We start from the raw sequence: 26,972 nt of genomic DNA on the forward strand, positions 1-26,972 counted from the left end.
TTAAACTCACTGGCCCAAATTTTGGTTGCATTCAGACAAAGGTCAAAGGTCAAACTGCAAAAACAGCTTGCTGTGTTGGTGATGTACCTCCTGAAATTGCATAATGATTAACAAATCCTAAAAATTCCCTCATATTTATCCTATGAGCAAAGATACAGGGTGTCCCATAAATTGAGGGTTCCTATGAATATGAAGATATTTTAAAATGTGTTTTAGAATACAAAAATATTGTTTAGTAACATAACTGTTACACAGAATTATTTCACATTAGTTTTGTACTTGGACTACTTACGTTATGGAACAATGGCGATACCAAAATCTATGATATGATGTGATCAAGCAAAATGAGTCGGATGTTGGGAATATTGATTTTGAAAAGCCAATAACAGTATTCAACTTCTTGTTCTGAGCAATACTAAAATGGCCATATCTCTGGAACCGTAAGTCTAATAATGATGGAATAAAGCTGTATTTTGATTTTGATCAATACCAGACTCATTTTGCTTGATCGCATCATATATCTTGGCTGTTGCCACCTCATGTCGCTTGTTCAGGTGGTGCCTGATTTTTAAACTATGTTTTTAGTGTGATTGTTTGCAACCTTCTATTACTGGCAATGCTCTTAAATACTTTGAATGGGCAAACCTTGATACATGCATACACCATAAGACCCCCAGACCCCCAGAAGTGTTTGATTCCATATGCTATTTACTCCCCGACATTCCAATATGGCACATTTCCTGATTTATGTTCAGAGCATTTGCATAACCACAAGAAAATGTAGATCTCAATGGTATAAAGCTTAAACTTGTGAAAATCTCTTGTCACTTCTGGTTTTTTTTTCCCTTCAGTCTTATGTTTCTACATAAATAAACATTGTACTATGTAACACGAGAGAGTTCTCACATACTGACCATGTGATAGGTAGATCATGTGACCTTGCACAGTCACATGATTATATTTGCTGTTCCGCAAGTTCAGAAGAACACCTCTGCAGGAGTTGGTTGGATTCCAAGATGTAAATTTGACTTTCAAACTGCAAACCCAAGCTGCATCATGTGACAAACACATACTGTTCATGTGACAGTCATGTGATCAAATTTGTAATTGTTTCTTATCACAGCTTGCTTTTAGGTTCTGTATGATGAGATCTTCACTTATTGGGCACATGCTGCCTCACAGAGATCAATAATGTCTTCACACACTCTGCTGACATGCAAGTCATATGATCACAACAACACACTGCTCCACAACTTATGATCAGAGTATCGGCTTGTTGGTTAATGAATTACGTCCATGCTACACCATGTGACATCACAAGGTCATTGGGGTTATTGGTTCCACTGGGTTTGAGAAGTTTGCCCCCTTAAAAACTGCACCTATGACCTCTTTCTAACAGTGTGATGAAATCAGCTTTTGATTTATATTCATGAACAACCTCATGCTTTATCGTGCGACATCCACACAATGCTCGCATGCCGGATATGACACTCATGCAACAGTCATGTGACAGTCACATGACTGTCATTATACTTGGGTTTGTAATAGTTTGCTTTTGTCAGATGTAGGACTTCTGCAAATTCAACTATCAAGTTATTGGGTCATGTACAAGAATGGTTTTCATGCTATATCATAAGCACACTCCTCACACACAGGCCAGGTGACAGGACATGTGACAGTCATGTGATATACACATGCACATGGAGGTCATTGCTCAACAGGTTCAGAATAGCTATTTCCTGCAACCTGCATTGCATCTGCATAATCCTTACACAAGTCTTGAGTTCTTGAGTCATGCCTTAGGGCGGACATTTGATAGGACACCCCTCGGCAGTAATGTCCAACAGTTTGGAGAGAAAATCCTCAAGTTTGTCTTGTAAACTCCCTGTAAAATGCAACAAAATTAAAGCAGAAGTTTAATTTTCATTATATTGGAGCCTATGCCATATTCTTCTTCAGTGTGAGTGGTCTAGTGTGTAGACATTTTTTTGAAATTCACAGTATAATACAAATTTTATATGACATTTTATACAATGTTTTAATCATTGTGATCAGACAAGTAATTTGATATGTCTCTCAACAAGATCGGAGCATTTTCAATTTTTTATCCCTGTATGACCTTTTGAGACATCTAGCGGTCACCAGGGGTCAAATCCATAATGACTTTACATCTTACAATCAACATTGGACCTTGTACTTCATGTGTGGAAATTCTCATGCTTCTACTAAAAAGTGCACAATGGCTCCCTGTTTGGGAGCTTAACAGCTGTACTACCTCACTTGCATCTATCCAAGATGGTCGACATGGTCTTGTGCCCAGGACACTAAACTGGGTACAAATATGGCAATAATAAAAACAAGTACTCTGAGAAGTTATACAATTACACTCACCGCTGACTTCCTGACCCAAATAATTGCACCATCTTCCACTTAATCTCTTCCACAGCTGTTGTGTCCTCTGTGCTGGCAGAGGGCGTATTTAACGATCCTATACAAGGCACTACCAGCTCACTCATGATATCAAGACCCTGTATGGCTTCTAACTGTTCACCAGAGTCAAATTGTGTTATACATTGCTCATTTAGTTGCTGAAAGAAAAAACAGGGAAAGACATGAAAACTTGGGAGGCAGATGGACCTATGATGAAATTGAATAATGATGTGGTAAAGTTGCAGCTTCAGAAATGTGGTATGCTGCAGATGTTTGCCTGTGTTAAAGAAAATAGCTGCATAATTAAGTGATTGCTTTTAACATACCATTTCTAATGTGCCCATGTTGGTTTATTATTACTTGTGAACCCTTTATTATAATTATAGTGTGTCCATAGCCTTTGGTGGAAGTACCTACCAGTAGGCATTGCCTTCTGCAGTGTTGTAATAGATTAGAGTCCATAGCTTTAGCTGATTCACCCTCCAACTTTGAGTTAACCTTACAGGCATGGACGAAGTATGGTAACGCTTCCTGGTAACTAAAATCAAGAAAAGTTGGTCAAATGAATATTATTTTTAAAACGGTTCTCTTGTTATATTTCATCACCACATCCGTGGGACTTCAGCACAGGACTCGCAGGATGAATCAAGAGTAATGTGACTTTATGACCAGCTGAGGTAAGGATCCTTTGCGGCAATGTAATATTGCCTCCTCTAAACTATATCTACTTCTATCAAAGATATTGTACCTAAAGAGTACCGAATCCACCATGTGTGAATGTGTTGCTCAAGGAGGGCATGCCAATAACGTGCGCTAACCCCTGCCCAAGCAGGAGGGTTCAAATGGAGTCACCCATTCAGGTAACCCCATTTGAAATTCACACTCACTGCAAGGAAGACTAAGGTCATATCTTCCATATATGGGTTGTATGAATTTCACCTAAAATAGACCATTTGACATGGTCTCACTGATTAAAATTGGACAATCTAAACAGCTGCCTGATAATCACTGCACAAGTCCAGATCAAGGATCTGCAATTGGTGGCGTGCATGCCACTTGCAGTGCTGCATTCCAAACAGCGCAAGACAGCTTGTCAAAAAAAAAAATGTTTTTGTACATTGATTAATAAGAAATTATATTAACATAGCCATCCTAAGCCATATAAAAAGGCTCAAATCCAAGAAATCTGAGAGATAATATTGGAGGAGTACTGACTATGTTATTAGTAGCATATCCTTCAAACGTGTTTTTCTCAGAAATGTATTTTGCGTTTGTCCTGCACGTACGCCACTATGTGTTGCGACCGACGAATTGATGTTACAACAATCTGGGACTTACTTTTCTTGTTGGAAAGCAAGTTCAGTGCCGATTACAAAAAAGTTGACAGTAGTAAGAAAGTTTTTGTAGTCGCTGTGTAACTCATCATACACAGCCTTCTCAGCTTTGGTCAGAGGTTTTTCTTTGAGCCGTCTTAATGCAATTCCCCGTATATGCTGCGACCTGTTAAAGTAAAGATTAACACAATAGTATTAGATGTTAGTGACATCAAGTTCCACTGGATGAATATTTGACACAAAGGAAAAACTTAGGTACTCAGGATAGGTCTCTTTGCAAGTCACAGAAATTTAGAAAATATAGATGTAATAAAGTTGTCATCAAAATATCTATACAAAGCACTTGCAACTCATCAGGAATGACACATTTTCTGTATTGAATCTATTTATTACAAGAGCACCAATGCTGCTATAGCTCATTTGTTATGGGTTATGGTCAGGAATACCATGCATAGCTATGTATAGCCATGCATAGCTATGTATAGCCATGCATAGCTATGTATAGCCATGCATAGCTATGTATAGCCATGCATAGTTATGTATACAGGGCTGCCAACTTTGAAAAACACATTTCAGTATTCTCAAACCTCAAAATCACCAGTGCTGTGATCAAGCACAAATCAGCATTTTTGAAAATATACTTACGGTTCTCAAGATATTTATTTATTCAAGGCATTTATTTATTTGTACCTTTTGCTTGTCGAGTATCCTTTGATTTTATTTTGTTTAATACAGTTTTGTTTGTATATTTAATGTCTTGGATGCACCATCGGTTAAGTACAGATTATTCATTTTTAGATTCATGAACATAATCATTGGCTCAGTCAAACCTTTGGTAATTTGAATATTGACTGCACAGTTGTGTGTATTGTTTGTGTTGCATGTAATATGCTTTGCACGGAGTGCCATATTTTGCATCCGCATGTGAAGGACTGAATGGATTATCTAATTTTGTGCATCGGAGTGACTGCTTGAACTTGATTACATCCAAACATGATTTTAAGTTCCACTTCAAATAACGCTATCTCTCGTGTTATATCACATGATAGACACACGCCTGGGTCTCAAAACAATACTTTTATTCTCTAATTACAAAATATGTTACAAAAACTTTATGCACTTTGAACCAAGCTATTGTAACAACTCACCTCAAGTCAACATTAAGGTCTTTATCAGCAAACTGCTCAATCACCGATCTATCTACAACAAACTTTGGTGCGCCAATCTTGAGGAAGTAGACCACGCTACTTAGAAGCCTCACATCTTTACTGGGGAATTCATCGTCCGTGGCAACAGATTCCAGCCTGGCTAGCTCATCTTTACATGCCTGAGAGCAGAAATGAACAATTTGGTCCTTCATAAATCTTGTTAGCCTTTGGCGAGTGGGATGAAAAGAACCATATTTTTCCAATTTCAGCCATTTAATTATAAAAATGCAGTTTACTTCTTAAAGGCTTAATGTACGATTTCCTTCAAATTTTAAATTTGTCATTATATACTCAAAATGCTGAAATAATACTAGTAATAATGATCGGGAATGGTTTCTGTCCATTTTGAGCTGAAATAACAAGGTAACATGAAAGAAACACTGCTTGTTATTTTGGCCGTTTAACACACAGTTCTATGGGCGAACATAAAGTCATAATTTCTTGAATTATGACTTTATGTCGAACTTTGCTCTGTTTACCTACAAACACAACCCATTTGGCTGATTCCATTTAGGTGCAAGTTGTGATAGGTGTAAACATTACAAATATGCCAAAAAATCAGGTTTGAAAAAAAATTACCAAATTCATATTATAAGATCGTACATTATGACTTTAATATTAATACATTGTTGGAAATGATTCAAGGAAACCAATAATCGTATCTATTTATATTTCCCTAGGTCGTCTTGCAGTTCCCACATTTATTCACACTGTCCAATCAAAAGGTAATATGCAGTTAAGATAGTGCTTATTATTGATATTATTCATATAATTGCAACTACACTAGTCTAAAACAGCTCTAGTATTTGAACAACAATGGGCTATTCTACTTAAAATCCACACTACCCCTGTATGAATTCCAAATGGAGTTAACATATTAGCCAGCTCCATTTGAAACTCACCATCCCTCCGTCAAAGATTCAGGTTTAATTTTTCTCAGAGGGTGTATGAGATTCAAATAAAGCAGTCTAATGTGTTAATTCCATTTGAAATCATCTCCCTCTGTGGAAAATATTTCTAAAATCTTCCACAGGGGTAGTGTGGATTTTAAATGGAATAGCCCATTATGTCCCTACCTTATCCAAGGCAGCTTCAGGTCCCTGTGTAGCATATATTTCACCCAATGCAACAATAGCCTTTGATGATGCTGGTACTGATCTTGATGAGTGCTCTGTGCTAAATGTCTGCGATGTTGGACTCATTGGTGGAGGTGTTAACTGCTGCTGCTGCTTCTGTTGTTGCTGCTGCTGGTACAGCTGCTGTAGCTGCTGTTGCTGGTAAAGCTGTAACTGCTGTTGATCATGATGCAGTTGCTGCTGCTGCTGATGTTGAGGTGTCTGAGTTGGTATTGTTTGCACTGTGTAAACATAACAATTAGGATCAAATATTATAATACAATGATATTGGTAGTACAAACACTCCTGAAATATTGTGTAAGAAAATGACACTCTTATCCAGGTTTGGTAGAAACACCCAAATTTCAAACTCTTGACTGTAAATCCAACATTGAAACTGATGTGCACGTAGAAGTCAAGGCAAACTAAGCACAATGTTTGTCAATAGTCTTGAAATAATCAGCATGTCAAACAAAAACAACTCTGAACCTCCAGTACTCTCTGACTATTGTAAACACCTTGGCTGTGGTCGACACTGCCATAAAATTAAAATAACTCTTCTTCATCCCACTTCTTCACTCCTCCTCCTCCGGGTTATCATCTATATCCAATTGTCTTTAATGATCAGCCAGCATGTCCACCCTTACCTCCAGTACTCTCTCCAACTATCGTGACCTCCTCAGCCGTAGTCGACACCGCCATAGCTCGCTGACTCTCTTCCTCATCCCACTTCTTCATCTCCTCAGCAAACCTCTGGTTGTCATCTAAGACCAGCTGTCTTAAATCATCAGCTAGCATGTCCAGACTTAGACTGCTCTGACCCGTTTCTGCATCTTCATGTTCTGTGACAAAGAAACAAAGCGTGCCCAATTTAGAACATCTTGAAGAATTAAAAGATTCTACAAACATTACATTTATTTTTCTTGTTTAATTGCTCTGTTTATTTCCTGTTTCACATTTGAATTCTACTATATATATTCATTATAAAGTATCAAATGACACCAATGAGGTAAAACTACAGGACAGACACTAGCATGTGTGCATGTTGCTAATGGAGGGCAAATTGTGCACCGCCACATTATTTCGCTATGCGCCCAGCAAACTTTTATTCAAAGTTCGTTGATGTTGTGGGAGAAAGGATTTCAAATGGAATAGCCCAATTGCTTTTGTCCACCTGAAATTCTACATACACTCTTTAAGTCCACACCAGCTACAGTCTGTCCACCTCGAAGTACAAAGTAAATAGACCTCGGAAACTGGAGGTATGAGAGTGCAATGCGTGTGTGAATGCTTCTTTCGTGCGACAACTGCTGCACGATTTGTACTTGCCGAGTGCACCACGCTCTTTACGCGCCACATTTTTTTAACACGCAGTGCGCGTGACGCAAAGCATCGACCCCCAATGCCACAGATTTGGTTTGTACTTCGAGGTGGACAGACTGTAATTTGCGCGAGTGTGCTTCTCTATGTACATACAAGAGATAATACAAACCTTCAAATATTTCCTGTTTGCTGATGTCCACATACATTAAACAATAGGCACTAGCGTTTCCAGACCCACCGACAGACTCTCGCTCCAGGTCTGCCCATTCAACCTCCGTGACCGAGATGTCGTTGAATTTCAACCATACATTACGTTTGTGGTTTAGTACGTATGCCCAATAGTGACCGGCTGATGCCTGACCCTCATGGACGAGTACCGCATGCAGATGATACTCATACTGGGAAAGAAAAAGAGGCGTTATAAATTAATACCATTCAATCAATTAATTTCATATTAGTTAAGTGTATATATATATATATATATTTTTTTTATTTAGTATTTATCTTTTGATCTGAGGACAAGCCAGCAGTGACCAGCAGTGATTGGCCGATGCCTGACCCTTGTGGATTTGAGCACATCATGAATATGATAATCACACTGGGAAAGAAAGAGGCATTATAAATAAAATGCTTGAATAATTATTGTATATTGTATATGGATACATTTTTAATAAAGAAGTTTAGCTTTAATCTGCCGACAAGCTTCCTTTCAAAGAATTGTGAGTTTTGAACTAAATTTGGGGTACATCATCCCACTATTGACAGCAGGTAATTCTTGAAATAGATTTAAATAACGACACAATTTTCCCAATATATCTATATGGACCCCTTGGTTTGCCCTCTCTAGATGCCTTGACTCCAGTGGGGTTACCTATATACATATGAAAACCACTAAAGAGCAGCATCAAGATCCTATAGTTAAATTGTGACCTGTTGTGTCATTTGATGTTGAATGCACTATTCTGAATGTTTGCCAGTGTACGTACATGTTTGAGATCTGCTTCTTCATATTGCTGGTCTATGCTGTTATTTAATGCACTTATTCTAGTTTGTAACTCTGAAACAAAACACAATGCAATAACTGGGTAAGTCAAAACAGGTTTAGATTTCAATTGTTTTGATAAAGACAATGCAGAGTGTGAATATATAGATGACAAAAAAAAAAAAAAAAGGCTGCGACAAACAGCAAAGGCAGACAGGAAGGAAGACAGTAAAGACAGATACACAAAACAATGAAGGGAAATAATCAATAGCAACAAAGAGAGTAGGAAAAAAACTTGTAGCGGGAGTAAGAGTACTAGACTGTGAGTACGAGTATGAGTATTTTGTCATGAGTACAGTACATCACAAACCATGAGTAAAAGAATGAGTACTTTGCCATGAGTAAGAGTACGAGTACATACCTCTTGTGTACAAGTACCAAAATTGTACTTGTACTCAAGTACAAGCACTATACTAAAGTATTACAAGTCTGGGAAAGAAACAGATGACTATAAAGAAAAGAAGGTGATATAAAGAGAGGCAAAGTGGGGAGTGGTGAGGAGAAAGACAGACAACCAGACAAGATAACCAGTTTTATGTGAGACGACTTAAGTTTAGAACATGTAGGCTTGACTGCCTACAATAATACATCTTCACCTTTTTTAACAGCAGTTTGAAACACCTGGAATATTTTGACAAGTCAATCTTTGAAGAAAGCATGCACAAAATAGAGGTCATCAGCCTTTTACCATCTTGTGGGTAATTCAATATGGTTGTATTCCCCTTTATGTCATGGGTGCGAATCCACATAATCTTCTCTACATTATCCTGTGATTTATACTTGAAGGTAATTATAGCCATTTACCCACAAGATGGCCAAAAATTATCTCACACTGACAACCTCATGAAATGCTATCATGTGATGATATCCATCCTCTTCAATATCCTACCTGCAACATCACTTTCCACTTCCGTTCTCCACCTTCTCAGACATCTCTGTAATACATCTAATTCTGAATCTGTTATATGACCCGGTGCAGGAGGCGGCATAGCCTGAGCAAACAGACTTAGCGCAGGAGAAGCTGGGTTGGATGTAGTCGGCGAACGCATGGCGACGTCCGGTAGACCACTACCACCTGCAGCACCAACCTTGGAATCATCGCTGTGGGAGAAAATGTAAAAGATACAGATGAGTCAAAGAAGAACCAACCCCATCATGTGTTGCTCATAGAGGTCAAAATAGTGCACCTTTGGATTACTTCTCCATGTGCCCAGTAAACTTTGATGTTACATGCATACTTGTTTGCGTTCTGTGTCTATTGTATTGTGCCAATAATGTGTGCAAGTGCTACGCGTTCAAACTTTTGTAACGCTCTAAAATACAAATTGCTGCTCAACTTGCCTACAAATGCCATAAGTACACTATTTTGGTCTCCATGCATGACAAACCAATAAGGCTTATTTCCTATCCCCCGCCTGCATTTGAATTCATTATTTTTATTTTTTGAAAGTGTTTTTATGGTAAATAAAACCAGATTCTACCAGTCAAAAACTTGTGCATGCACGCTGAATTTAATTTTGTATTTTGACTAATATTGAAACTTGGGAAAATAATGAATGAATAATGAGAAAGTTACCATGTTTATTTTCTGACAATCAGTGACAGAAAAACTCAGAATCAGCTTTGTGGGCCCCATTCTACTTGAAATCCATACACCCCTTTGTGGGACCTTATCATGGGCTATTCTATTTGAAATCCATACAACCCGTATGGAAGACATGACCTTAATCTTCCACACTGAGTTTGAATTTCAAATGGGGTTACCTGAATGGGTGACTCAATTTGAAATCTACACCCCCTGTGTGGGAGATTAATGTTATAGGGGTGTATGGATTGCAACTGGAATAGCGCAATCAAATGTATCTCAAAGTGCTACTTACCCAGGCGGTGAGCGAGGTGGTGATGTCATCTCTACATCTTGTACATTAGAGTTGTTATTGCAGAAAAGACTTGGCACAATATTAGCAGACGACGGTGAACCGTTTGAATCTGGAGACCGACTGTTGGCAAACTCCAAGGTGTATTGCAGGACGTCTTGTAATGGGAAACGCTTGGCACCAGAACCATAATTGACATATCTGGGAAGAAATGAATTCAAAAATATCTAAAACAAATCTCTGTATTGAAGTCGTTCGGGTAACATTTTCTCTCCCCAGTCCCATTGTAACATATCTCATTTGTTTGTGACCTGGGTCAGCCCATAAGCTTACACAAAATTCCTCAATAACAGTCCAGCATAAGTGTTTATCTCCTCCTCATTTTTAATGCACCAAAATCACGGCATAGAGGGATGCAAGATTTGACAAGAATAGTCAAAAATTGGCAAAGAAATGGGAAACAAAAACCACAGATGGTGAGGGCAAGATCAAGATGTTCCATAGGGGGCATCTTACCCCTTGACTATACCATTGTGCTTCTTAGCTGCCCCCTCCCCCTGTCAAACACCCAAGAACATCTTCTATCCTCACACATATGTACTAATCATTCAACTATGACATCACTCACTGTTCTAGTCTGGTGTGCAAATCATTCAACTGTTCTCGGAGTGCATGTACCTCCTCTCTTTTCCTTCTTGTCTTAGCCCGATTGCACTCCATATATCAACTATGACATCACTTACCTTTCTAGTCTCGTGTGCAAATCATTCAACTGTTCTCTCAGCGCATGCACCTCCTCTCTTTTCCTTCTTGTCTTAGCCCGATTGCACTCCATATATCTACAAAAACATTAGAGAAGTAACACCACTCGGTTATAACTAATTCATGTCACTGAGAAGATTAATAAAAGTAAATGGGTGACCAGAAAGCATCATTTAACTCATGGCAAGATTATCATTTGATTGACCAAGTGTAATACTAAATTTTCAAAAATAGTACAAAAGCTACCATAGCATCGTGGACAGACACAAGTGTGTAACACGCCCGTTGACTACCTTGGCTCGTTAATTATAGGTACGGGTGTTGCTTCTAAAATAAATACAGTTTATACCATAGAATTCTATCTACATGCATACATGCCTCTAAAAGAGTGTGTCTTTGGGGGTTTTTGACGAAAGAGAAGAAAGGCAAACCCTACAAAAAACATTAGTTGGAGTTTGAACTATATTACTGATACAGGCAGTTGTACAAACACATATTATTGTAAGACCAATCTACATGTATATATTGCAATGTTTTTGTGGAGAGTGTCTGGTTTTGTCTCTTTTGTTAAAGAAATATTTATTTAGAATGCTTGTAGACAGAATTCTAAGGTATATTTTTTTCACTTATTTAGTTTTCCTGGTGAATTATAAAATTAAGTGGAAGAAAAATTTATATATGAGTTATAAATCAAAATATTGTAAAACATTCAATGGAAAGAATATTTTCATTCAGTGAAATATTCTTAAGGGATCCAAAATGAGCGTTTATTGCGTTTCGACAGTATTTTTTGTGGGACATGAGAGCACCTCAGACCTATCGAATTGCATTCTGAATACGAAGCATGTCTTTCTGATATTAAATAATTTTCATTTTTTTAAATTACAATATAATACAAATTTTATGACAAATTACAAAATTTGATATTTTTCAAATTTTTGATATATAACAGTCCTCGAAGTAAATTATATAAATCTAATGATATATTCTTAAAGTGTATGTAGCAGGGAGGAAAAGCCGACGGTCAATTGAAAATTTTGACCTTTCATATTGAAGATATGGATTTTTTCCCAAAAGACCTAATTTTTTTGGTGTTTTGGGAAAAAAATCCATATCTTCAATACTGAAAAGGTCAAAATTTTCAATTGATCGTCGGCTTTTCATCCCACCTACATACACTTAAAGTATAAATCATCAGATTTATAAAGTTTACTTCGAGTACTGTTAAATATCAAAAATATCAATTTTTAATGATTTGCCATAAAATGTGTATTAAATTGCTAATTTCAAAAAATCAAAATTATTTGATTATCAGAATGACATTCTTCATTTTCAGAATGCAATTCGATATGTCTGATGTGCTCTAATGTCCCAAAATAAATACTGTCCAAACGTTCATACCCCAGCCCTTAACATTGTACTCAATATTTGTCTATTGATGATTTTAGCAAGGACTTTGCGAAACTTGTCTGCAGTGGCATTTTATACTGAATCTGATAGGCTGTTATACTCTTATTTTTACAAATTCAAATGATGTATTTACGGCTCAACATGTCTTGCGGTTCTTGAGACTGTAAAACCTATCAGAATGGAGCTTTGCAAATAATTCACCCCAATTTTTGTGTGTGGTGAAATTGGTCTAACAATGTTGCTGATTGAGCCAATTGATAATGAAAACTTCTTTTTGGCCAATCGGCAGGTAGTTCTCATGGGGTTAATTTGAACAAAACTCTCACCTGTCCATGTATAAAATCTTAGGAAATGTGAACCTGTTGTGAATCTTCTCCGGTCGTGCTAAAGCTTGGTTGAAATGAAATCTGGAGAGTTCAAAGGTCAACACATGAGGGAGATGTGTAAACCAATTCTGCAAAAGATAAACAGTGACATATTCATGAATACTCTCATTTAGTTCTCTACACACAACATGCATTACTCTTAATTCCAGTAAAATAGGCACTAATTTTTTGTAATTATAAAAATACTATCTTGTTTTGCCATGAATCTTGAGCCAAAACATACAATAATTTTGAGAAAAAATGTCAAATTTATTTTAAATTTGGTCCCATATGTTCAGGTTACATGTGTTCGGGTATTAAAATGGGTTAAATTGTTGGCACAATCTGGTGCAAATATGGGTCCACTTCCACATCCCTATCCAAAACAAACTCAAATACTCCCCCTTGCCCAGATTCTTTTCTAGACTTCACCCCTAGATGCAAAAGACTCAGACGGTATTGCAATCAAACTTGAAGCTGACTAACATTGACAACACTCAGAGAAGATATCTTACCCTTCCCACAATCCTTTGCAGCATGATATATCACCTCATTTCATCAAATGACACTCCCATTACTTTGTAAATGTACTAGGTTCCCTTGTTTTCATTTTACGAATAGACTGGCTAAACATAGGTAAATAATCAAGAAATAGACGTATTTTGCAAGATCTGGATATGCTCTGTTCATTGAGGTACATTTTGTAACTATCGACCCATGTTGCAAAAGATAACATATCAGTACAGAAAATTAAAATGGGAGTAATGCATTATGGGTATCTACTCTGGGCAACACTTACCTCTTGAGCTGATTTACATGTGGAGTCATTGCGTACTGTTTCAATCTCTCTGTGTGATGTAGATGCTTCTATACTAGCGTGTAGATCATGAAAACCTATAATCTGTAGGGGGTACTGACTGAATGTTTCATCATTTGCAAATACCTTCCCTGAAAATGTACAATTACAGAGTATGCATTACAATCAGCCAGAAACATGTGTCTCCTATGTGAAATTCATACCCTTTCTAAATGATTGTCAGGAAAAGTTTCATTAACACTTGATGAGTTTGGAGAGCACAGCACTGTCATCAGAAAAGAAAACATGAAGACACAACATTTCACACACTTTCTCCTGATCTCCCATGTCATATGTTCAATCCCAGTGGCCATGGACTAGTAAGGAATGAATTTAGTGTATTCAGAGTTGATTATGCATTGTATAGATGAGTCAGCCTATGATGTCACTGTTTACATTCAGACCTCCCTCTTGTTGTTTCAAGCCAGGCACAATAACACAGGAGTGACTATAGCAGACCACATAAATCTTTTCAAACCCCTTCTAAAACCTTTGTTGTTTTGTGTGATATCATGTATAATTGTATAGCTTGATGCATTTGTAAACAAGTTTGATAACATTTTTAGTATTATTTGCTTTGAAACCAAAGTTAATGAAAAAAACTGATTGGCTTAAATGGGCTATTCCAGTTGAAATCCATACATGACCTGACCTTAATCTCCCACACAGGGGGTGTAGATTTCAAACGGAGCAGTCCTTCAGATAACCCCATTTGAAATTCACAATCCCTGTGTGGGAGATTAAGGGCATGTCTTCCAAAGCTGGTGAAAGGATTAAAACTGGAATAGCCCACCAATGTGCCCAATATATGCTAGCTAAATTTGCATGATGATATAGAAAACCCCACTGAAAAGAGTAATATTGAATTATCATGTATTTGACAGTCAACATTCATTGCAAAATTACAACTTGCCTTCATTTATTCCCTCTGCTTTGAACTGTCCATAAAACAAATCCAACATAGGGTTTTGTCTGCTATCAGCATCACCTTCAGCACTGTAAAGGTTAAGCATATATACACAAATAGAATTAAGAACATGGTTACCGTAATTGACCTTATTAGTGCCCCTTCCCCTCATAAGCACCCCTTTGGCTAAGATTGACAGAAAATCATACATTTGGACTCAAAACACACTCTATAATCAATTGTTTTCTGCAGATTTTTGTTTTTATCTATGTTGCTTTTCTCACGCGCTAGCAAAATATGGGCTGGCATTTTTTGGCAAACCAATTGTTCTGTACAGCTTACCCAGGTTGTGGTGATGGCGGTCTGGAGCAGTCTGACTTGAAGGCATCCTCCAACCATTCTAATAACTTATGGGTAAACTCACTCACATCCTGCAATATCCAATATCAACAGAGCTGATTACCACTTCAACTCAAATAGAGAGCAGTGAATGATCTATACAGGCATGTAATCTTAACAACAGCATCTTATTACATTTGAGTCAACTTTGGATACAGATGCAGTCAGCAGGGCAGTCGACAGGTTGCCATTTCTTACGTTTTCTTTGCATACACCCATCCAACTTTTCAAAATCATGCCACAGTGAGATAACATTCATACCTTAACCTTATTACATTGGGATGATTTTAAGTGTCAGTCACCTGTTAATGTTATGACTGTCTGTTATTATATTCTAGTTGGAAAAAGAGACATTTGTTGCAGCATGCAACTGCATCATTTTGATATGGCTGCTCACGTGTACAACCAGAAACACCACCCATGAACTATGCTTTATTCCGTATATGTGACATGATCAAGGGGAATAAGTCACATGTCGACCCTGTTCAAAAATGAGTTTTTAAAGAGGACATTTAGAGCTTTCAGAAACTGAAAACCCCATGTTGATACGACTTTTCTTTGCGAAGTTACGTCAATTTATCAAAACAAAAGAATTTTAACACTTTCTTTAACAATATCTCAAAATCAATATTAGCGACATCCGACTCATTTCCCTTGATCGTGTCACATATGATATTTATGATAAACAACTTCAGAGGGTGCTAAAATTCTTAACTTCTAAAAGATTCTAAAATTGTGCCACACAAAACTTTACGACACTGCACCAGATAATAGTTATACTGGAAACTTGTACAGGTGATGAGCTAACTACACAGGCATCAAAATAAACAATGTAATATACCACGCTCACCTGCTGGTTATCGCTGCCTCCACTATTGATAAATGCCGCCTTGAGAATCTGCACTGAACTGGTTGGATCAACATACTTGCGCTTGCTACCTAACATCAATGCAAACAGCCCCCTCAGTTCGGTCATGAAGAGTAGATTACGATGCTCTTGCTATAATATAAATCAGGGCAAAAAATAAACAAATAAACAATTTAAAAGGATTTGTCGATATGCAATTATCCATGTTGTATTATAATTGTTGCTGTTTTCTGGCTACATGATAAGAATTAGCAAGTTCCATATTAAAGCCATAATGTGTGATTTGCTTCACAGCGACGCCTCAATTTTACTCGGATTTCTACTTTTTGCATAATTATAATGCCCAGTGGTATACTAAAATAACACGTAAAAGACTAAGCCTGAAGTGCTTTAATAACAGCAAAATTTAACTTTTTGTATTAAAACCGGGTCGACCCGGTTTTATTCGGAGTTCAACGATCGAGTACTTGCTAACATGTACCGTGGATGTCAGCTTGTATGTACACACGTCGAGCGCGATGCTCCATGCAGTTACATGTAATTTGATCGGCGAGCGTAGTACACGCATTGTAGGCATTGGAATGAATCACAATTTTCTTCGTTATACCTCATTTGTTTGTCTCGAAATTAAAAGGGGGTAATGTGATCAGCGAAAACAAACATTTAAATAAGAATCTATTCTTTATGCAAATCACACATTATTGCTTTAATTATAGGAGTTTTGTAACAACCTATTTTAGATGCGTAGATTTTAAAGAAAGAGCTTCTACATTGTAAGACATAAAATTATGCTGAAAGCCTTACCGTACTACTTTCCACATTCTCAACTTGTGCTTGGGCGTTTGCAGGAGGTACAAATCCTAGAACTAGCTGACGAAATGCTGGCAGGTGAAACAACGACTGAAACAAGAAAAACAAATCAAAATCTGGTCATTACTATACCGTATTTGCCTAAATTACTTTACAAAAAGTAAAACTTGCAAATCCCCTTGGTGGGGTTTCAAATCTGAAGACGCTGGTTAGTAATGAACTAAATAAAACACACATGAATAGTAAATGGCTACAGCCAAGGGTTAAAAGACACTCAAAAATCAATTGCGGTATGTAGAAACTTGTACTTCATAGAGCAATCATCACATCAAGACATAGTATACCATTTATGCTAATAAAGGTGAAGATATCATCAATAACAATTCAAAACCGCAAGGAGCAAATTTTGATGAATGGTGGACATCTGGTCAATCAGTTGTTAGAATTATATTCCATAAAAACTTGTTATAGGGATTATCAATGATTTGCTGAACTAAAACACCATTTTTGCTCTTTTGAAAAAAGCATGGGTGCACGAACCAGACAAATGGTAAGCATCTGATAAAGACAGAATCTGATATCAAAATGAAGAAAGAATAAAAGTACTTCCCTACTTTTATTAGAGGAGTATTTTGTGATCCTAACGAGCACTTTTTATGACATGATTTCTCATTAGATATCTAGACATCCACAAAAAACTTATTCCAAAATTGTCACTTGATTCTGGTTTTGCGGAATGTGTTGTAATTTCGTTCTGGTGTATCAAAACGTAATTCAAATTTGAGTATATTTTTGCCAAACAAATTAATCAGCAAGAAATTTTTTGTACATAAACATTATGTAGGTAGAGGTTTCCAGTGGTATGAAAATCTCAAATTTTTTGGAGAAAAGTGGGGGATGACAAAATTCCCTTTAAATTAGTTTGGTTCCCATTCAGTAATCATGGTTATTAACGTATGTACACTAGCAGACAACACTGGGGGATAGCAATTTACATGTATAGAGCCATTACTCGAAATGTTTTATGAAATAAACTTTTATTTAAGATAAAATATTGGTCTCATTGTTGAATGGTGAAAATTTTTAAAAACATAATATCTTTGATAATCCCTCCAATTTCTAGAAAAACAACAGCAAAGCCTATTATGTGCATGGAACACTCACAAATTTCCAATTCATGGGCAGAAGGAAGACCATCCTGAGTGCAGTAGAATGTAATAGCTGCCTTATGCAAATCACCTATAGTTTGTAGCACAATCCCTCATTGTAAATTGCTGATGTTCTGTATTACTTTCCTGATAGCCATTAAGCTAACCCAAGGTATTACCTCTACATGTAGTTGGGGTTATTCATGTCTTATTGATCAAAAGGAAGTACATTTATTGAAATATTGCAAATGGCAGCTATTAAACTCTACTGTACTTACGATGGTCTTGCACTCTCCCCACGCATTGATTTCGGGATGCAGTTCAAAGTTCACACCTTGTCAGCTACATGTACGCATTATATTATGTTATTGTTAATTTCAAAGGTGAAATACACATGGATAGATAAGAGGAAGAAGTAGTAGGTGTGTGCAAGTATGAGTGTATGGGGGCGCTTTTGTAACACTGTCAATACGCAGTCGTCCATGCTTGTTTAGTATGTTTAGTATTCAATACGCATATGCACAGCATACCTACCTGTATGACAGCACTGAACCAGCATGTACTGCCCACATTTTTCAATCCCGCTGGCCATCCATTTTCTCTCCGTCTGAGTGGGTATGTATATATGTGGGGGTGTGTGTGGGGGTGTGTGATCGAGACAGAGAGATAAAGGCAGACATATAGATACACTGTGAAAGACATCTAGAAATAAGACAATGAGAATCTATATACTGTACCAAAGTACAGCACACCAACCTGTATGACGGCACTAAACCAGCATGTATTGCCCACATTTTTCAATCCCACCGGCCATCCGTTTTCTCGCTGCCTGTCGTATGGATTGCGTGGATCCACAAACCAGGTGTTGGCACCGCGTATTCCTGCGACACTGTTGTCTGCGATGCTTTGTTCTAATGCTCTGAAATTAAAGTTTTGTTGATGCCTCCCAGGCTAAGACCTGACTGGAACACTGAATGGGTCAATCCAGGTATTTTGATCAGGATAATTCCATTAAATATTACAGAAAATATGATTAGCTCCCTCAAAATTTGAAACAGAATGCGGCAAAATTACAAATTTTTGTATGTACTTGAAGAAATTGTGAGGATGGGAGTAATACATGTAGCACAATTTGCAATATATCTGTCTAATCAAAGAAGTATTATTGTTTTTGCACTGACTCCTACCAAGTTTAGTCGCTATCTAATTGCATCATACATATATCAAGGACTACAATCCAGGAAAAAAATAGTTGGCACACTTGCACTAAACAATGGAAATGCGTGCCCTATCAAAATTGGAGAGGCTAGTGAAACATGCATGCAATATAAGTGAAGTACAGACTTCAATGTTGGAGGGTCTCACAGACTTGTTGACAACATGGCTTGGTCCAACATTGAATTGGGGGAGCGGGGGAAGAGATATACCAAAAGACGGGCAAAGTGTGCCAACCTTTTTTTCCTGGATTGTAGTTACACAAAGAATCTGATAGGAACAGAGGGCATACATGGTAAGTTACATTTTTCAGCTGTGGCATACCAAGATGTTTACTGTGGACACAGTAGCAAAGTGTCAGACTTCATAAGTAGTGGTACAGTCAGTGCTATCAGAATCACAGATACAATGTCTAGATACAGTACTGTTCTTAATACATGCCTCCCCTCTAATCAATGTCCACTGATTTTTTTCAAGTGACCAAAATGAAGAAATTTACAAAACTGGCATGTGCTGCATGTCTGGTATGTGAAATTGCATGGACAAAACTTCAACTTCCATAGTTCACTGCCAAATTATAGTAGAATGTTCATTTAAAAAACTAATTAAATCACATTTTGGCATATTACATGTAATTTTGTAGCATTTACTAATGTATTATTTGCCGTGGTTGCCGCCACCTTGGATTTGAATTTTCACCCTAATTTATAAGCTTTATTCATTGAATTGAAAATTTGACTCTATAGTCCGTCAACTCAGAAGTACAAAGTTAATAGACCTCGGAAACTGGAGGTATGAGAATAATTATTTTAGTGCAATGTGTGCGTAAATGCTTCTTTGGCGAGCCAACTGCTGCACGATTTGTATTTGCTGAGCGCACCATGCTCTTTATGCATCACATTTTTTTGACAACCGCCGATGCCATAGATTTGGTTTGTACTTCTAGGTTGAAGCAGTATAGAGAGTTCTGATTTAAAACTTTTTTAATTTTTTGGTTTCAAAAAGTTACACATAATCCGACAGTCAAAAATATTTTCATGGGTTTTTTTAAAAGCAAAATTCTGAATTTATACCCAAAAAACATGAAAATTAGAACCTTTGGTGAGAAAATGTAATGCTTAGAAACAGTTAATTTGTCGGCCGCTGGTTCTAGGTATAATGAGTTGCCTTACCTACTAATATCCTGCTCCTCTGCGGATACACCAATACTAGTCTGAGTGTTCTCTTGTAGACTCAGTGCTATGGCTCTTTGGATATCTTCTTTCTCATCTCTCTCTTGGGTCAGATCTATCACATCAGCTGTATAATACACAACAACACAAATCATCTTGTTATCAAAAAGCAATATATAAGAGACACTGTCTTATAAGAGAGCAAGAGCGATTGCTCCTCTACAGCTCCTCTGAAGTTGCAATTGAGTGATTTATAGCTCTCTTCTTTATCACTATCTAACATGGTGAAAACAAAATACCTAATGTTGGATAACCCACCTTTCTTTTAATTCCCTGTAACAACAAAGAATTATCTTGTCTCTCCTTTGTACCACTTCAAAATGAGTAGCAATTCAAGACCACCTCTTAAAGGCAAAATAAGGGGAGACACATTCGTCCACGCCTGACTTTTGTGATTTCTTAATACTTATCAACACTAAGATATATTCTTTCACTTGAAACTGATAAATACAACTTTTTAATATTTGCTCCCATATCTTCGTGATTTAAAAATCATTATTTCACTCTTTCCAACTCTAAAAAGTCACATGGCTCAAGACAACAGGTGGTAACCAAATCAACAACATCACCCCCCCCCCCCAAATCTAAATTTTGCATGAGTTAAGTGGGGTTAATGAGGTTAATGAATGAGGTTAGTCACTTACCCTTACCTTGTTGTTTATTCTTAGGCCTTGTGCTTGTTGTCGGCACCGCTGCAGCCACAGCAGGATCAGCTGGTGGTGCTGCTACTGTCGGTTGGGCTGGCTGACACATACCGGCAGTGTTTGAACTATCTGTTAGGAGACTTATGGCCTGGGCAATGTCACCGTTGCTGGCGTCGTAAGCGTGCCGGAGAGCCTGGGCATCTTGGATTCCAGTGATTTCCTTGAGTTGGTTTAAGATAGTTTCCTGGTTCTGTTAATGAAAGAATTGTGACCTTAAATTTCATACAACACAATATGGTTGGATTTTAATTTAATGAGGAAAAAGAATCAAACAAGTACTTGACAAAATGTATCAAACTTTTAACTTTGTATAGTTCTCGGGCAGTCTGAAAGACAGGATTGTTGTCTCCGACATGATCAAGCAAATTATTTCAGTGATTTCACCTTGAAGTTGAAGAACTACTTCGTCTTTGACATTTTGTTACACATTTTTTAGGCAGTATGTAGCCTGAAACTTTATGGCCTTCTCTTTTCCATCCTCCCACAAAGAACAACACTGAATTAGAGAAAGCAGGGCAACTTTTCACCCAATTTTTATATCGCAAATATTCTCTTTACCACCCAGGTTTCTGCCATTGATATTCGCAATTGAGCCACATACAGTCAGCGAACAAGACTATATAGTTTGACAATTGTGTGATAAAATAACTACCTGTGCCGGTATTTGGTGACTGTTTCAGTCACAAAATTTTCTGATCATTTTACACCTTCTAATGTGCTCAAAATTTACACTGATGCACTAAATATAATTTCTTTATCATGTGAGGAAAGCTAGGAAGTGAGAATTTGATAATTAATATACCTGTATTTTTCTTCTGTGTGCCCTTTTTGTTTTTAATAGCTCCCAGCTCAAAATTCGTATCAGAGACTCTGATGTCAGATCGTAGTACAAGAGAAATCCGATTCTGTCCGACTCACAGCCTAGCTATAATCAAATTAAGTATTTCTTGGCCAAACTGGAACACTGTGAACGCTAGTGGCTCGCAGTAAACACACACGAATATAGCGGTACAGAAGAAAGTATACACGCTCCACTGCGTACACGCTTAGTACACTACATGGACGCAACACGCATGTTCCAGTTTGGCCAAGAAATACTTAATTTGATTATAGGTACAGAGGGTCAAATGGTGATCTTTTTCTTTAGACCACGCTTAGTTGCTATGCCAATAATGTCCCTGGACTAAATTATTTTTCACTTTGAAGTCAATGTTAATATATTGGAAGGAGGACGCAGCTTTGACAAGAAAAATTATGGGGTAAAGCAATGTAAATTTTAACAACTGTTTGAAAGCAAGTAAAATAAAATGACTATTTGGTACTATTCTCCAAAATCAAATGATTTCAAAATAATGACGTTTTTCAAAGTTGAAAATCTTTTAAAAACCAGATTGTCTCAGCATCAGGGAAACTTGGGCATTCATGTGCAGCCAAGTCTGGACAATTATCCTATCAGTTCCACTTGAGCCATATCAAGTGCTCTTGAAACTTATGCTATTGATTTGGGTCATGGTATTGGAATGTTGTAGGAGTTGTTGTGTTGTTATAGCAACAATCCCAGATTCCTGGCCATTCAGATGGCACTTTAGTGGGGTGCAGCCAATCAGGTATCTGCTTTAATTCCATTTCCTTTGTTGTGTTCATACCTTTCTTAGTAGGCCACTTGCATTTGCTCCTCCGATCATGCTGGACCAAAAATCCCACCCACCCTCCCAGTAGCTGGAAGGGTAAATCAGTTATCTCATTTGTCAAAGATGCTTCAATGAAAGTATGTCAAATTATGCTACTCTCCGCTTTGTCTGGAGTTTCTTCAAATCCTGAAGAATCTCGTCAGTAGATTGTCTCCACTTTCTACTACGCTGCGTTGTCTGGAGTTTCTTCAAATCCTGAGGAATCTCGTCAGTAGATTGTCTCCACTTTCTACTATGCTGCTTTGTCTGGAGTTTCTTCAAATCCTGAGGAATCTCGTCAGTAGATTGTCTCCACTTTCTACTACGCTGCGTTGTTTGGAGTTTCTTCAAATCCTTAGGAATCTCGTCAGTAGATTGTCTCCACTTTCTACTATGCTGCTTTGTCTGGAGTTTCTTCAAATCCTGAGGAATCTCGTCAGTAGATTGTCTCCACTTTCTACTACGCTGCTTTGTCTGGAGTTTCTTCAAATCCTGAGGAATCTCGTCTGTAGATTGTCTCCACTTTCTACTACGCTTTGTGCTGGCTTAATGAATGCTTTGTATGGAGTTCTTCAAATCCTGAAGAATCTCGTCTGTAGATTGTCTCCACTTTCTACTACGCTTTGTGCTGGCTTAATGAATGCTTTGTATGGAGTTCTTCAAATCCTGAAGAATCTCGTCTGTAGATTGTCTCCACTTTCTACTACGCTTTGTGCTGGCTTAATGAATGCTTTGTATGGAGTTCTTCAAATCCTGGAGAATCTCGTGTGTTCGTTGTTTCCCCTTTCTACTACGCTTTGTGCTGGCTTAATGAATGGTTTGTATGGAGTTCTTCAAATCCTGAAGAATCTCTCGTCTGTAGATTGTCTCCACTTTCTACTACGCTTTGTGCTGGCTTAATGAATGCTTTGTATGGAGTTCTTCAAATCCTGAAGAATCTCGTCTGTAGATTGTCTCCACTTTCTACTACGCTTTGTGCTGGCTTAATGAATGCTTTGTATGGAGTTCTTCAAATCCTGAAGAATCTCGTCTGTAGATTGTCTCCACTTTCTACTATGCTTTGTGCTGGCTTAATGAATGCTTTGTATGGAGTTCTTCAAATCCTGAAGAATCTCGTCTGTAGATTGTCTCCACTTTCTACTACGCTTTGTGCTGGCTTAATAAATGCTTTGTATGGAGTTTCTTCAAATCCTGAAGAATCTCGTCAGTAGATTGTCTCCACTTTCTACTATGCTGCTTTGTCTGGAGTTTCTTCAAATCCTGAGGAATCTCGTCAGTAGATTGTCTCCACTTTCTACTACGCTTTATGTAGAGTAATTTATGCTTATTTGAAGTATCTTTTTGGCTTGATTGTTTTTGTCAGTGGATTATTTCATTTATTAATATTATTTTATAGTAAATTTTGGCTCACTTTTCAATAATTACCAGTTTATATAGGGATTTAAAGGTTTAATTCATTGATAGAGTTGGCATTGTTTCTTCTTTTGGAGATTTCTGTTTATTTAATAATTGCGTTATAAATATTGATTTCCAATTCAATCCTCTGTTTGATCCAAAGAGGTATCTGTATTTGCTTAAGATGAAATGTGGTTAAATGTGATACAGAAGTCAATTCTTGCATGTCCAGCCTGTATGGTTGGCTTGTTGTACACATTTTCCAATAATTCTTGTATTGTGTTATTAATAATATTTATTGGAAGATAACTAATTCAGTATGGTTATTTCTATTTATATTATGTCAGGTCTTAATTGCTATGAAAGTGCTATGAAATCTATCATTATGTATCTCAATTATATTTATGTATATGAATATAAATTGTTGAATGGTCATAAATAGCTTAATAAATGGTCCTCATGATCGTGAGGGCAATGCGGAGTCTAATCAATGCTTTGGTGTTGTGTTTTCCTGATGTCTTGAGACAATTGAAAAAGCAAGAAATTAAAGATACCTTCATAAAATCAGCAGTTCCCATCCCATGAAAAGATGACTGGAATTTGGAAAGTAACAAAGACCTTTTGAAATGAAGGAATTTTCTCAAAGCGGGCCCAAACACAATACATTACATAGAAAAGATGAAATAAATGTTGTCCATACTTCACTTGACCCAAATATATGTTGTTGTTTTTGGTGATGAGACAATTGCACATGTATGGAATTTTAGAGGGATTTTGATAGCAGTTCCACATAGAAAATCTGCACTATCATGAGACTATGCTGTTTTGTTTTTTAATTGATGCATTAAATATTGGCTGAATATTTTTGATGAAAGTCAATCTTTGACAAGATGTAACTTTGCTACGGAAAGTGCTATGACAAAACAAAACGGTTTTCAGTTTTGGCTTTCTTTACTCAAGGGCTTTAATTTGAAATATAAAATGATGCAGCTTGATGGCAAATTTGAATTCACCTTTCATACCTAGTCAATGTCGCACAGCACGGTGCTGTGCCATGCAGATCGATTTGCCGTTGGTGGGATAATTGCCTATCGATTGGATTGATCATGGATAAACGTATTGGTTATGTCACTGGCTTTAACTTTGGTGGACAATAGAATAACCATTGATTGACAAGGTTTAAGGTAGCTGTGTACTTGTACTCTCAGACATGCATGTTGTAAAAGTGCCATAACTTTGTAATTATTCACGCAAGACGTATAAAAGTATGCATTTTTTTAACGGCAAGACATCAAGGAATCTGAATATAATTTATACAGATTTGGTGTAAAAACAACAATTTTGAAGAAAATCACAAAAAAGTGAATTTTTGGCAATTATTTTTGGGTACATCATAACAAAAACACTCTTTTTAAATATTTTGGTTTTATTTTTTCTTAATCTTGAGGCTTCAATCCAAAAACCGTTTTTTTTTTTTTTATATTGGCCTTATTTTTTGGTATATTGACCATATAAGGCATAAAAATGAACTTTTAAAAATTCACAAATGCCTATTTGCACAAAATGATGCCTAAAATCAGGAAATAGATCAAAATATAAACAAATGAGAAAACGGTTTCTTAAGTCGATCTTGCTTCTTACGATAAGCATAATTGCTTACCTATAGATGCTGTATTCAGGGGTAGCGCTGGCTTCAAAATTTAAGGGGTCCGAGTGATTTTTGTTGGACTCATTCAGCCCTCCAAAAGTCAAATTTAACGGGTCCAATGGGAATTTTTTAAGGGGTTCGAGTCTGACTCTGGAAACATCACCCACTAATATTAGAGGTTACGATATGCTGGACATGGGGTTGTATTATGCATTTTACATAAGGCCACGTGTTTTGAACTCGCCACCCTTAGCGTTACATCACAAATATTATGAATTTTTACACCAATCAAGTTTCAAATTAGAATATCTCCACAACTATCAACCCTAAACTAGCAAAAGTATACATTTTTTGGAAAGCTGAAGGCATAAGCAATTTAAATATACACATTTCAACTCATTGTACAGGGTGACCTTGAAGTTATACAGGGTGGAATAAAAAAAATCCAAATAAAAAATGGGTCACTTAATGCATTGCTTATTACTAACTTGCAGTTATAAACTGAAAGTAAACAACATTGATTTGGTTAGAGGTTAGGGGGAGCCCACTGATTTTGGAAGAAAAAAAATCACAGCTGTTTGGTAATCTCGGAATACAGGGTGTCCCAAAATATGTTCAAATTTTTTTACAATTCAACATATTTTGAACTGAAACATTTTACCCCTAGCCCATACAAAAAAAGTAAGTCCATATTTAGATTCCTCATCAAATTTCCTCTCAGAAAATGTAAACTTTGACTATGATAGGATAAGTAATTAAAAATTTAGGGCAACTTTTAGATTTTGAAGACATCCGCATTGCTTACTACAGTGTTTAATATGAAAACAGGTAGTTTTGCACATAAAAGTTTGCATTTCATAGGCTAAACCAATCATAAAGAGTTCAAAATGATTAAAAACAATTAGCAGAATAAATAATCTTTCAAAAGAGCTCTTAACCATGTCTGTAGCCCATATGGATGCAAAGATATGATCAGTTGATTCAACGCACACACAAAATCTTTATTTCCCATAGACTTTGCACATACCGCCACCGCCTCATCCGCCACCGCCTCATCCCCACCTCGGTCATTCTGAACTCAAACAACTCTAACTCCACTATCTTAGCTGATAAACAATTCTCCTTTGGAGGTCTTTTAGGGCACACATTTAGCTACAAAATGACACCAAACACACTTCAATACCTTTTGTTTAAGCAGAGATATAACAATTTGAACGAGTCTTGATTTGGAAAAGCGTAACAACACCACCATTT

At 37.0% G+C, this 26,972-nt stretch overlaps 1 protein-coding gene across 1 annotated transcript in view; it reads right to left on the reverse strand.

Moving 5' to 3' along the window:
* Nucleotides 1–848: 848 nt before the first annotated feature.
* LOC140169999 (ubiquitin carboxyl-terminal hydrolase 25-like) overlaps nucleotides 849–26,972 on the reverse strand; it is a 29,609-nt gene continuing 3,485 nt past the window's right edge. The window contains 22 exon segments of the mRNA XM_072193312.1: nucleotides 849–1,885; nucleotides 2,392–2,428; nucleotides 2,430–2,588; nucleotides 2,848–2,968; nucleotides 3,769–3,930; nucleotides 4,913–5,091; nucleotides 6,049–6,329; nucleotides 6,735–6,929; nucleotides 7,580–7,808; nucleotides 8,397–8,467; nucleotides 9,342–9,553; nucleotides 10,333–10,530; nucleotides 11,073–11,168; nucleotides 12,828–12,955; nucleotides 13,666–13,814; nucleotides 14,636–14,718; nucleotides 14,972–15,060; nucleotides 15,879–16,028; nucleotides 16,701–16,796; nucleotides 18,611–18,773; nucleotides 20,242–20,368; nucleotides 20,946–21,195. Coding sequence (XP_072049413.1) covers nucleotides 1,800–1,885; nucleotides 2,392–2,428; nucleotides 2,430–2,588; nucleotides 2,848–2,968; nucleotides 3,769–3,930; nucleotides 4,913–5,091; nucleotides 6,049–6,329; nucleotides 6,735–6,929; nucleotides 7,580–7,808; nucleotides 8,397–8,467; nucleotides 9,342–9,553; nucleotides 10,333–10,530; nucleotides 11,073–11,168; nucleotides 12,828–12,955; nucleotides 13,666–13,814; nucleotides 14,636–14,718; nucleotides 14,972–15,060; nucleotides 15,879–16,028; nucleotides 16,701–16,796; nucleotides 18,611–18,773; nucleotides 20,242–20,368; nucleotides 20,946–21,195 — 3,261 coding nt within the window. The 3' untranslated portion in view covers nucleotides 849–1,799.

This window comes from Amphiura filiformis, chromosome 14 (genome assembly GCF_039555335.1).
Source record: "Amphiura filiformis chromosome 14, Afil_fr2py, whole genome shotgun sequence".
Taxonomy (NCBI): domain Eukaryota; kingdom Metazoa; phylum Echinodermata; class Ophiuroidea; order Amphilepidida; family Amphiuridae; genus Amphiura; species Amphiura filiformis.